This window comes from Gekko japonicus, unplaced genomic scaffold (assembly GCF_001447785.1).
Source record: "Gekko japonicus isolate JY-2015 unplaced genomic scaffold, Gekko_japonicus_V1.1 scaffold219, whole genome shotgun sequence".
Classification (NCBI taxonomy): domain Eukaryota; kingdom Metazoa; phylum Chordata; class Lepidosauria; order Squamata; family Gekkonidae; genus Gekko; species Gekko japonicus.
This window is the reverse complement of record NW_015165241.1, coordinates 1,022,316-1,035,624: the sequence shown is the minus strand read 5'-3', so window position 1 is coordinate 1,035,624 and position 13,309 is coordinate 1,022,316. Positions and strand designations below refer to the sequence as shown.

At 44.1% G+C, this 13,309-nt stretch overlaps 1 protein-coding gene across 1 annotated transcript in view; it reads right to left on the bottom strand.

Annotated features, from left to right (window-relative positions):
* TNS1 (tensin 1) overlaps positions 1–13,309 on the bottom strand; it is a 432,414-nt gene that overhangs the window by 90,994 nt on the left and 328,111 nt on the right. The window contains exon 19 of the mRNA XM_015410026.1: positions 5,647–5,733. Coding sequence (XP_015265512.1) covers positions 5,647–5,733 — 87 coding nt within the window. The remainder of the gene's footprint in view (positions 1–5,646; positions 5,734–13,309) is intronic.

The following is a 13,309-nucleotide window of genomic DNA, read 5'->3' as shown; positions in this document are numbered from 1 at the left end:
TGTGCAGTCATCCCAACCCCCCCCTCAAATATTCCCGATCAAATCTACAGCGGGAACAAATCGTGGTAAGTTTGCCGTGTGACCACACCCTTGGTCACCAACAGGTGAGGGTGGAGAGAGAGAGAGAGAGAGAGAAAGAGAAAGAAAGAAAGAAAGAAAGAGAGAGAGTACTCTGAGGTGAGAGACTTCAAACACCCAGGCAGGATGGGGTGCAGGGTGCAGGAAGGGGAAAGAACCCACAGCCAGTGCTAAGGGCAATCACCAATTTCCCCCTGAGAGTGGTTGGATGGTTGGGCCAGGGGAGAGTGCGTGTCCTTTTGGGATGAGCAGAAAAGTCAAGCCCCTTGGTCTCAACAGAAGATACTAAAAAGGTCAAGAAAAAGGTTGATAAAATAGAAAAACACCAAAAGATGCAAGACAAAAAGTTAATGATGCTTCAAATGGAAAAATCAAATTTGACTCTCCGATTTCAGGGCATAAAAGAACAGGAAAAAGAAGATCTCCGAGGCATTTTAATGGAAGCCTTGGCAACACTCACCAGCTGGGAAGCGGAAAAAATGAGCGAGGAAATGGATCTGATTTACAGAGCCTATTCCAACTTTACAAGGTTGAATAACCTGCCGGCAGAAGTGGTGGTCAAGTTTACAAAGCAGAAAGTTCAGGATCAAATATTAAAAGCATCTTCATCAACGCCTATGAAGATTGGAGAGCAGACAATTAGAATTTTGAAAGATGTTCCATTTGAAATTCGAATGAAAAGGAAAGCATATAAAGGACTGACCTTATTCTTGCAGAACCATCAAATTAATTATCGCTGGTTGATTCCAGAAGGACTCATTTTTAAGTTCAAAGATAAAAGGGAGAAGATTGACTCCATTTTCAAAGCTCAAGACTTTTTGAAGAGGCACGCCAGCAAGGAGGAAGCAGCGCTCGCCACATGGGAGGAAATGGACAGCGACAGAGACAGCGGATCGGAGGGGGAAGTTAAGACCCCGGAGGACAAAGGAGCAGGGAAGGGTCCTTCATACAACCTGAGAGACGTGAAAGGGAGGCTGCCCAGACCATGAAGACGAGTTCGGAAAGCGCATGAAAAAGACTTTACTAACAAAAACCAAAGGGACACTACTAATCTATTAACAGGTTTTTAAAATATTTTTAACAAATAAAGATGAAAGATGATTGACAACTCGCAGAAGAAGCCAAAATAAGATTTGTGTATTACTAATAAAAGATTAACATACTAATAATAAGATCACCCAAACTTTTCTTTATCCCACTATATACCTTCCTCTTTCTTATATGAAAAATGAATAAACTCTCTCCTTTTTAGGAGAGTCAATAATAAAAAAGAAAAGAAAAGTCAAGCCCCAATGCCACCAGGCAGAGAAAACAGCCGCTTGCAGAACCCACAGAAGGGGTGGGGTGACTCCGCTGTTTGACTTGCCAAGGAAACAGGCAACCCTGGAGTCAAACCAAAAACGTGTTGTGAAATCAAATAATTTCAAGCCCAGTTTCCCACCCCTCACAGGGAAGAGAGAAAAGGGAGGCGGCAACCAGGCATTGCAGAGGAGAAACTCAGAAAGGGGGGAAACAACGAGAAAAGGGAAAGGGAGGATACTTTTCATCTGGAGATTGGTCTTTTCGCCAGGAGATCCAGTAGGTTTCTCCACCCACCCACCCCAGTCAATCCCCCCCCCAGGCCCACCACGATTTTTCTGCGCGCAAAAGGAGCACTACACTGCAAGGGACCACAATGTGAAACAAAGAATGGTCACGCACTGCCTGGGAATATATACAAACACACCTCCCATTCCGAGGGAGAAGGATGGATGTCTCTGATTGGGAACTAGAGATGCCTGTCAGCCTCAGGTGCCTGATATTGGTCCCTCAATGGCCGAAAAATCCCATCCACACTCGCTTTTCTGCGTGAAACTATGGAGGCAGTACCCAAACGCTTCCGAGCTGGGCACGGGAAGATTGGGTGCTCAGGCTTTCAGACACATGACTTTTGAGCTGGTTCGGCAGAGCTCCAAAAAATGCAATGTTCGGCCTGGATTTTAGCTCAGGGTTCGGGTCTGTGCCTATCCCTAACCACAATCTTCTGTCACCTTACAAGGGACCTCAGAGTTTTGAAAAAAGTTGGGGAAAGATCTGTGTAATTTCTAGTTTTTTTTTATTTACTATATCCATTTTTATTTTTATTTTGCTTCTTCATCAAAGGAGTCTCTGGTGCCTCTTGAATTCTGTTTTATACCTAACACCACAACATCTAAATAAGTCTGCAAAACCTCCTGGATGGCATTTTTCAAAAGCTCTTTGGCTTTTGCCATCATGCCCTGAAACTTTCCCCTCTTTTTGTTACTTAACATCCAGTTCAATAAACAGTTTGCATTTATTATTCTGTAGGGATGATTGCAAAATTCAGTTAGACTGGATTTCATTATCAAAGTGAGATTCCAGCTCCCTTCGATGATTCATTGATCTGAATCCCATTATAAGGCTATTTGATGAGGAGTCCAACAAGTTAGAGTCTAAGACTCTATCATCATATTTGGAGGTGGTTCTCCAATCCCAGAAATGATCCAGACATTTAGAGAACCATTTCTCAGAACCCAGTGGTGTGCACTCTGGGTTTTCAGAAGTGGTCCAGGCACTTAGAGAAGATCAGAGATACAATTCAGGCACTTCAATAACCATTTCTTAGTTCCTGTCTTGCTTCTGAGAGCTCAGAAACACACACTTCTCAGCTCTCAAAAGCAGCTGAAGTGCAAGTCTCAGAGTATTCAGAAATGAGCCAAGTTCTCAGAGAAGCATTTCTAAATGCCTGGCTTGCATTTGAGACCGCAGAAGTGCATTCATCTAAACTCTGAGACTCAAACTCACCACTTGGAAATGGTTTGAACCTAGTTCACTTCTGAGTTCCATTTTTCTGTGGTAGGTCAGAATTCCCAGCAAGCGGCAGCCAATCCTGGTAATCTGCTCTGTCAAAGCTCATAAACTTTGATGGAAGCTCTTGAATTGAATCCCTCAAAAGGGAGAAACAATGAGCCCTACATGGGACAAAACTGTGGAAATCCACATCCCTACTATTTTGTGGAGGAAGAGAGGGCAGCACAGTGTGGTCCAGTCTCATCAGGTCTTGGAAGATAAGCAGGATTGGTGGGAGGCCACCAAGGAAGACTCTGCTGAGAAAGGCAATGGTAAAACCATCTATGCTTCTCACTTGTCTTAAGAACTCCTTGTTGGCGTTGCCAAGTCAGTTGCGACTTGATGCAAGCAAATACATATATACTATTTTGTGATAATTTGGTTGGGTGCATATAAAATGTTATTACATTACTATTGTTTTTCGGAATCTACCTTATACCTGCAAATTAAGTGTATTGTTGTTCTGCACGAGGAACAGTTCTGTTCACTTGAAAGTTTGCATACTATTATGACCAAAGAAGATGTTGCTCTGGAAAAACATGTCACCTAACCAACGTTCCCTCTAAGCTGTGGATTCTTGTGAGCAAAAATTCTACTTTGTGAGCTACTGGTATTAAAATTGTGAGTGAGTGATTTGGCTACTGCATGAATTAGTTTGCTTTGGAGCCACTCTTCCTGAGCTAAGACAAAAATGTGTGAGCTGGAGGCTAAAAAACTTTGAGCTAGCTCACACCAACTCAGCTTAGAGGGAACACTGCACCTAACCTATTTTGTTCCATTTTGCTGCAAAGAAAAACAAGTCTCCTGTTGCATAAGGTTATAAGAGAGTCCTAGTAGTCCGCCATCCTATTTCCAGTAGAGGTTGGCTGGATGCTTCCTAGATGCTCACAAAACAGTCCATGTCAGTCCTCTCCTTCATTGTTTATTGCCTAGGAACTGCCTTTGGACAGGAAGGTTCTATTTAGCCAGTAGTTATGACTGAGTAATTATAGTTTAGATTACTTGACTCTACCCAGATCTCAACATATTATATTTTTCCATTTATTTCTATGCATGTAAACAGGCAATATCTATAACAAAACCCTCTCTCTTTCTCATTCTGGAAAAGATGCCAAAGCAATATTCCAACAGCAACTCCTTCTCTGTCAAAGACAATTCAAAGTATTATTACTCACAACAAAACGAGAACATAGGGGACTAATTCACAAACCCACACATGTCCATGGAGGAAACAGTCCTTCTTTAATATAGTTTTATGCCTGGTCGCATACTGATTGATTTAAACCCAGAGCAACATTAATGCAATGCCAAGGTTGGCGTCTAGGGCTGTGCTCATCAAAAAAAAGACTCGGGTTAATTTCTGATCCAGATTTGGGGAGTGCATGTTTGTTGTTATCACAAATGTTCTGGACTCAAAAACAGGATCACGAAACCGCGGGGAAAATTGGGCGAAGCCGTGGGTCAAAATGCAGCCACACGGCTTCGAGTGGGAAATTGACCAATAGAAGGGGGGCAAACGGAGGCACGACCGTAACGCAGCTCTTGTGTGAAATCGGTCAGAGTTACACGCTTTAAGCTTATTGACTTCAATGGACTTAGAGGGGTGAAACTTTGCTTAGGACTGCATTGTAAGAGACCCCCCCCCCAAAAAAAGAAAGCATCCAGTCAACCTTGTTGAATATGGATTTCCACAGTGAAAACATGCTCCATTGCCACCTTCTTTTCTTTGGAGCTTCTGGCTTCACAAACACAAGTGCCGCACATGTAATGGAACACTGTGGAGCAGCCACACTTTTGAAGTCCTTTTGTAGGCTCCTTTCTCCAAATCAACCTGCTGGGCAAGGTCCCAAGAATTTTCGCAACCTCTTGCTCACTGCCTCTGCTAGCCATGCAGAACCAGATCCCGCTGTACCGATCCCAGACAATGCTGCAAGGCATAGTGGAAAGACTCACAGTAGGGACCCCCAGTGGTACTTGAAGAACACACACAGCCCCTAAATAAACCTTGGCATGTGGCCAAGCTGTGGAGCAAGTGACCATCCCGTTCCTGAACTTTAGTACCCTCCTCTTCCACCCCATGCAACCCCCTCCCACCTTGCATTTATGAAGACACTGACACAGCATCAACAACAAAGCGGCAGTGATTGTGGTGTGCCCTGAATTTAAAAGCGCCCCTCTCCCTTCTTTTGCAAGTGATTTCTGGCGTTACATCACAAATGAACATCTCACACAGCAGATGAATCCACCAAGCTTATTAGAAACACTGCAAAGGGGAAGGACAGGAAGAGAGGCACAAATGAGGGTAAAAGAAGGAGCTTTGGGGTTCGAAAGAGGCTCTATTTAGAATTCAGTCCTGATTGGCACAAAGCCAGACTCAGATGCTTCTGAGAATCCCTAAGAATTTATTCAGCGGGCGGTGCAGCTGTCACATTTAAGGAAGGAACCTACAGTTTCCTGATAGTCCCTGCCATTGAGATCAAGCAGAAGTTGCGTTCTTCAAACTTTCTCTCCTCTAAATTAGGAAGATACCTTTCCCAAGGTCTCTCCAGTGTCATTTTGCATGGATTCTAAATAGCCCCATTCTTCCACTCTCACTGGGTGGAAACAAATCCCATCTCTCTGCACTGGTGCCCATGCCGAAGCAGAGTAACCAACAACCATGCAGGAGATCCAAAGCAGGCAGGAGTAAAATGAAGGGAAAGCAGCAACAGAACAAACCAGAAAAGGAGAAGGATCGCTGTCGGTGAAGAGGAGGATGGGGGCTTTTCATGCTCTTCCGGATGTCCCGGAGTTTGGCGTTGTACTCTGACAGGGGGAGATGGGATAGGTAACAGTAGAGGAGAAGGCCAACCAAGGATGAAACAAAATCCATCGCGGAGAGGGAGAGAGAGAGAGGGAGAGAGGAGTCAAGAGGAAGGACAAACATCACAACAGACAAAAGAAAAAGAAGGGAGGGAAAACATAAGAAAAAAAATTAGTTGGAAATTTATCTAGGCCGAAAGACACTGTAGTAAGGATGTGCAAAAATCATCCCATGAGGAAACCAGTGAACCAATTCAACTAGCAGCTCTTTCACGTGATCCTGGGTGAACAGGTAGCCTCAGGAATAAGATTCCTGAAGTAAAAATGTCATGAAGGTGTCTGACTTCCTGTTGCATCAGGAGGAGTTGGGCATCAAAGTGACGTAACTGATTGTTGTTATTAGCTCTACGCTGCATTTCTGCAACTACAATCTGGGAATGATGTAGGGTTGCCAAATCTGTCTTCGCCGGGAGTGGGGGGCTCCCGGCTGGCGTCGGGGGTGTGCGCACGCATGCCGGGTGCGGAAATCGGGGCTTCAAAGCGGGGGATTCCCCGCCCCCCGCCCACATTTGGCAGCCCTAGAATGATGAAAGATGGTCACTAACTAACTCGCTAACTCATCTAACTCTCCAACTAAAAGTCTGTAGAAGATTAATATTGCAAAAGAGGGTGACATGTGAGAGACAGGAAATGAATATATTTGGGCATGGAGTCAATTTAGCACTGTACCCAAAGTGAAATTCTGTCACACTCCCACAGTGAAAGGGTGTGTGTGTGTGTGCATAAATTCACTGCAACAGAAGGATGAACACATGAAGCTGCCTTCTACTGAATCAGACCCTTTGTCCATCAAAGTCAGTGTTGTCTATTCAGACCGGCAGTGGCTCTCCAGGGTCTCAGGCTGAGGTCTTTCACAACACCTTCCCTTACAGAACCCATGCTGAGTCTGCCTCAATAGTTTTTGATCATCAATGTGCCTACTAATTCTCTCCTTAATAACAGTTTCCACCAACTTACCTAGTATCAATGACAGACTGACTGGCCTGTAATTTCCCGGATCGCCTCTGGAACCCTTTTTAAAGATGGGGGTGACATTAGCTACCTTCCAGTCCTCAGGAATGGAGACAGATTTTAAGGATTTAAGGATTTTGTACATATTTTTGTCAGGAGATCCACAAGTTAACATTTAAGTTCCTTCAGAACTCTCGGATGTATGCCATCTGGGCCTGGTGATTTATCAGTTTTTAAGTTGTCTATCAGTCGTAGGACCTCCTCTCTTATCACCTCAAGCTGACTCAGGTCTTTCAGCACCTCTCACCTGATCCTTTTAACTGGAGATGCCAGAAGTTGAACCTGGGGCCTTCTGCGTGCCAAGCAGATGCTCTGCCAGTGAGCCACAGCCCCCTCCTCTCACAATGCAAATCTGATACAAAAATGACCTAAGGAGATGTCATAGACATCTGTTCTATTCACTGTCACATTTCTCACTACAAAAACCCATTACCTATTAAAGACATGAAAATTATTGCACTCTTACTTCAAGGAGCTGATGGCAGTTAAATTTAAGTACAAAATGAAAAAAGGGCAGATAAGTGTACATACTTGGTTCTACCATTCCTGTTTTAACCTCACGACAATCCTGTGAGGCAGGTGACTGGCCTCATGGCGGAGTGGGATTTGAACCCAAGCACTCCTCAGTCCTAGTCCAGTACTCTAACAACCATACCATACTGGCTGTCCTGTTCTAGATCAAATTCCCGGGCGCTCTCTCTCTTTCTGGCCATTGTCCTACCTCTATGTTGGCCCCCTTGGGGAAAAGAGCATGTCGAAACCCCCTTCCATGAATGGGGCAGACTTGAGGCCAGGGGAAGGCACAATCCACTTTCATTGTTGAGGGTAGTTCAGCATGGAAGATCCATGGTTATCTTCACCTGGGTCACGATTACGGGTGCCTCCCTTGTGGCTATGGAGTGCCTCTGCCGCTTCTGCTTCCTCCTCCTCTTTTCTTTTTGGCCTATTGTTCTCTCTTTCTTTTTGCACTCTAGATCTCCATTGTCTGTTCTATTCCCTTTCGTGCCTTCTTCGTCTCCCCAGCTCTCTCCCCTCACGTTTCCACTGCCGCCTGTTATATCCTTCACTGTCTTTGTGCTCTGGCCCTTGCTCCTCCCAGGAAGCCTTCTCTGGCCTGTGTTCCAGAAACCATGCCCCTCCCAGGCAGAGTCTCATATTGGCTCCCACGGGTCAAGTTCCCCCAGGTGCAGCTGATGGCATATCCTTTTGCCACTGAGCTGTCAAGCAGCTGATTGTCAGGCGTGTGGCTAGAGAAGCCAGTATCCCATCCCTGTCCACTGAAGCCACTGATACCTGCCCCCCCCCAGGGCTTCTCACTCAGGTAAGGCCTTAGGAGCCATGACTGGGTCTTTGGCCCAGTCAGGTAGTCATGCTCTTCTCAATAACTGGAACATTAAAAAAAATTAATAAAGAATTGTTCTCACTATATTTATGCACGCATTCTTCATTTTCTACTTAACATATTCATTCACTAGTAACTATTTTTAATGGGAACTCAAACATGGCTACTTCTTGACAGTGTCTGAAGGTTCCCCCCATGCTCTTAGGGGATGCATTTCCTAACTAACAATGACCTTTATACAAGTGTCATGCATGTGTTTCAATTAGCTGTTGTGTACAAGTATACGTTTCATGTGGCAAAATACTGTGATTATTATTTTTATTCCATAGTTCCCAGAATAAGAGCTTAGACTTCAAATGCTCTAAGATTTGGGATTTTTAAATAAGATTTTTATAAGATAACTTTACAGTAAAGGTTTGGACAGTGACCTTTTTTTGTTGTTGTTTCACCATAAACTAGAAAGCTCAAAAAATAAATACTGTGGAAGGTGGGGAATAACAGAGAAAATAATAAAAAGCTGTTAAACTTGCAAGCAAACTCAGGGACTACACAGCTTCTTTACCTTCCTGAGGCTCCAAAGCACCCCTGGGCTTCCTCGTATTTCCACAGCATCGTAAAAATCGCTCACTGGTGGTATTTGCTTAGCTGTATATGAACTACAACTAGTGTCATAAACTAGAGCATAAAATAGATTTACACTAACAGCATATTGTGTACATGTAGAAAATCTCTATTTATACTACAAGACAGTTAAGAACTCGTAATAAAAAGTGAGCTGTTTTTAGTACTTTATCATGGTACTCATAATTGACAACCCAAACATAGCTTGAAATGAAAGAGCTCACCCATCACAATAATTACACATCAAATCTGGATTCAGGATGGACACTGGCCAGTTATAGTCAACCCTGGCTATTTGGTGATTTTAGAGAATCTCAGACAGCTGGGCTCTTTCCTGCAGAGGATCAGTCTAGAAATAGAGGACACATCCATAGCTAACAGCCTTGTGATACATCAGTGCTTTGCTGCTTGTATAAGAATTCCAATGGGTTGGTACCAGAGGATAAGCAGCAGTCACGCAATGACTTATGCAGGCATCTCTGACTCAGTTGGATCACGTTAACTGGCCCTGAGGTCTCTTGAGACAGGCACAATTTGCAATATGGGGTGATTAGCTTTCTCAGGGAAGTGAATCCTCCCAGAATCCTTTTGCCTTAATCATTATAGCGCTGTCCCCGCCCTGCTGTGTAGGAAATCAGAGTTCTCATGACAGTGAGAACCAGAGAGGATGATGATCTGCAAGATTCCACACATACTTCCCTGGGAACAAACAGGCAATTTATAGTAGCAGGCTTTGTAAATAACAGGCTTTGTAAATGCCCATACTCTCTTCCAGGCAGCAGGGGAAGTTCCATTCCCTCCACTCACCTTCTCATCATCCCCTGGGACTTGCCGGGTCTCTTGCTGTACAGCATGCATTGTGATCACAGAACACTACTAACTGGGAATCCAGACTGCTGACTTGTGCTTCTGCATCTGGGCCAGCTATTTTTCTCCTGGGATTTGGGATACAATGGTCCTTTCCACACTAGACCTTAACTCCTGGTTCAACCCTGTCCACGAACTTACATTCTACACTACACGCGAGTTCACCCCTATAGTTATCTCGGGGTATTTTTGTTTCCACATTACACTGAGGTCACCCCAGTTTCACCCCACTCTTGTCCCAGGATAGACGGATGCTGTTATAACCAGGGATAAATGCAAGGTGTTGTATCATGAGTTGAACTCTGGTGAAACCAGGGATGAGATCCAAGTGCGGAAAGGACCAACATTACCTGGGATTACTGGCCCACAAACGTTCCAGGGAGGGGGCTCCTATAACAACTTTCCATGACTGCCATATTTCTCCAATACAGACACTGTTGACATTAAAAAGTCCACTGTGTATGTGTACATGCGTGGATTTTCCATGTGTCCAATGGTAGAATGTAAGTGGTCTGCCTACCCTACCCTTTTCCCATTTTTGCTTTATAAAGGCAAAAATTCTGCATATGGTAAGCAGTGCAATCATAATCAGAGTTACACTTCTCTAAATCCACTGACTTAGAAGGGTGTTAACTCTGCTTAGAATTGCATTGTACACTGCTTAAATGCCACTGAAGTCAACAGATGTTATCCTATGTTCTACAGGAATGGCATGCATGACTTTTGTTGTTGTTCAGTCGCACAGTCGAGTCCGACTCTTTGCGACCCCATGGACCAGCTCCCTCCAGGCCCTCCGGTCTTCCGCCATCCTCTGAAGTTTGCTCAACTTCATGTTCGTTGCATCGATGACACTGTCTAACCATCTCATCCTTTGCCGTCCCCGTCTTCTTTGACCTTCAATCTTTCCCAGCATCAGGGTCTTCTCCAGTGAGTGCTCCCTTCTCATTTGGTGGCCAAAGTATTTGAGCTTCAGTTTCATTATCTGGCCTTCCAGGGAACAGTCAGGGTTGATTTCTTTGAGGATTGACTGATTTGTTCTTCTTGCAGTCCAAGGGACTCTCAAGAGTCTTCTCCAGCACCATAGTTCAAAAGAATCTATTCTTCGGCGCTCGGCCTTCCTTATAGTCCAGCTCTCGCAGCCATACATGACTACTGGGAATACCATTGCTTTGACCATGCGGACTTTTGTTGGCAGGGTGATGTCTCTACTTTTTATCATGCTGTTTAGGTTCGCCATCGCTTTCCTCCCAAGGAGCAGGCGTCTTTTAATTTCATGGCTGCAGTCACAGTCTGCGGTGATCTGGGATCCCAGGAACGTGAAGTCTGTCACTACTTCCACGACTTCCCCTTCTATTTGCCAAGGAGTGATGGGGCCGGATGCCATGATCTTAGTTTTTTTGATGTTGAGCTTCAAGCCCACTTTTGCGCTCTCCTCTTTTACTCTGAGCAAGAGGCTCTTTAGATCCTTTTCACTTTCAGCCATTAGAGTGGTATCATCTGCATATCTGAGGTTGTTGATCTTTTCCCCAGCAATCTTAATTCCCGCTTGTGATTCATCCAGGCCAGCATTTCGCATGATGTACTCTGCATATATATTAAATAAGCAAGGTGACAGTATACATCCTTGTCGTACTCCTTTTCCTATGCTGAACCAATCAGTTGTTCCGTATCCGGTTCTAACTGTCGCTTCTTGGCCCTTATACAGGTTTCTCAAGAGACATGTGAGGTGGTCTGGTACTCCCATCTCTTTAAGGACCTGCCATAGTTTGTTGTGATCCACACAGTCAAAGGCTTTAGCATAGTCAATGAAGCAGAAGTAGATATTTTTCTGGTACTCTCTTGCTTTCTCCATAATCCAGCGAATGTTGGCAATATGATCTCTCGTTCCTCTACCTCTTCGAAACCCAGCTTGTACTTCTGGTAGTTCTCTATCCACGTACTGTTGAAGCCTAGCTTGTAGGATCTTGAGCATGACCTTGCTAGCGTGTGATATGAGTGCAATTGTGCGATAGTTTGAACATTCCTTGGCATTGCCCTTCTTTGGGATTGGAATGTATACTGATCTTTTCCAATCCTGTGGCCACTGTTGCGTTTTCCAAATTTGCTGGCAAATGGAGTGCAGAACTTTAACAGCATCATCTTCTAAGACTTTGAATAGCTCAGCTGGAATACCATCACCTCCACTAGCTTTGTTGTTAGTAATGCTTTCTAAGGCCCATTTAACTTCACATTCCAGGATGTCTGGCTCAAGGTCAGTGATTATACCGTCGTGTTTGTCAAGGACATTGAGGTCTTTCTTGTATAGTTCTTCTGTGTATTCTTGCCATCTTTTCCTAATCTCTTCTGCTTCTGTTAGGTCCCTACCGTTTTTGTCCTTTATCATGGCCAGCTTTGCATGGAACGCTCCCTTGATTTCTCCAATTTTCTTGAAGAGATCTCTAGTCCTTCCCATTCTATTGTTTTCTTCTATTACTTTGCACTGTTCATTCAGGAAGGCCTCCTTATCTCTCCTTGCTGTTCTCTGGAAATCTGCGTTCAGTTGGGTAAATCTTTCCTTTTCGCCTTTGCCTTTCGCTTTCCTTCTTTCCTCTGCTATTTGTAAAGCCTCATCAGAAAGCCATTTTGCTTTCTTGCATTTCTTTTTCTTTGGTATGGTGGTGATTGCTGCCTCCTGTACGATGTCACGAACCTCTGTCCATAGTTCTTCAGGCACTCTATCTATCAAATCCAGACCCTTGAATCTATTCTTCACCTCTACTGTATATTCATCAGGGATGCGATCTAGGTCAAACCTGAATGGCCTAGTGGTTTTCCCAATTTTCTTCAGTTTAAGTCTGAATTTTGCAATGAGTAGCTCATGATCTGAACCACAGTCAGCTCCAGGTCTTGTTTTTACTGACTGGATAGAGCTTCTCCATCTTTGACTGCAAATTATATTAGGCATGCATGACTAATCTTCTCTAATTTCTAATTTTCTTTTGTGGCACACTGGTTTTCTGGCATAGGCTAATGTTTTAGTTTGCATGGGCTTGGTCATGGTGGCAGTGCAAGAAGTTAAACTAGATTACCAAACCTAGCCACCTTTATTCATAAGATTTATACAGGGATTTAAAAAATCATTTAGAAGTGGAAGAAACTTTCTTGACAGACAATCTCATTCTGCCACCCTGACCTGTACCCACAATTCAACTGTCCCTAGAACGTTCTTCCCTCTATATCTGTTCTTGCTGCTCTCTTCAGCTATGTTCCTCTTGCTTATCTGCATCTGTATGGTCTGTAGGTCATACTCATGCTGTGTAAGGCCAAACCACAGGGGAAATCCAAAGAGTGTATGCTGGTAGTGAAACCCTAAGAACAGTCATACCCTTCTAAGTCTACTGAAGTCAATGGACTCAGAATGATAAAACTCTGTTTAAGAATGCACTGTAAAGGTCAAGCACTTGTTCTTGTGACTCGAAAATTGTGGATGATGCATGGCCTTATGCTGGCATAGCTGGCAAACAGAGAAGGGACACCAGCACATTTTGTACAGAACAGTAACATTTTGTCTGTATGACAGCAAGCAGAAGATGGACAACAAGACTGCGAGTCCTTCTCCTCTCCCAACCATAGTTCTTTATCCTGGAAGTAACAGCATGACCCTTCTAACCCCCTCTTTGGAAACTGGAATCTTTGATG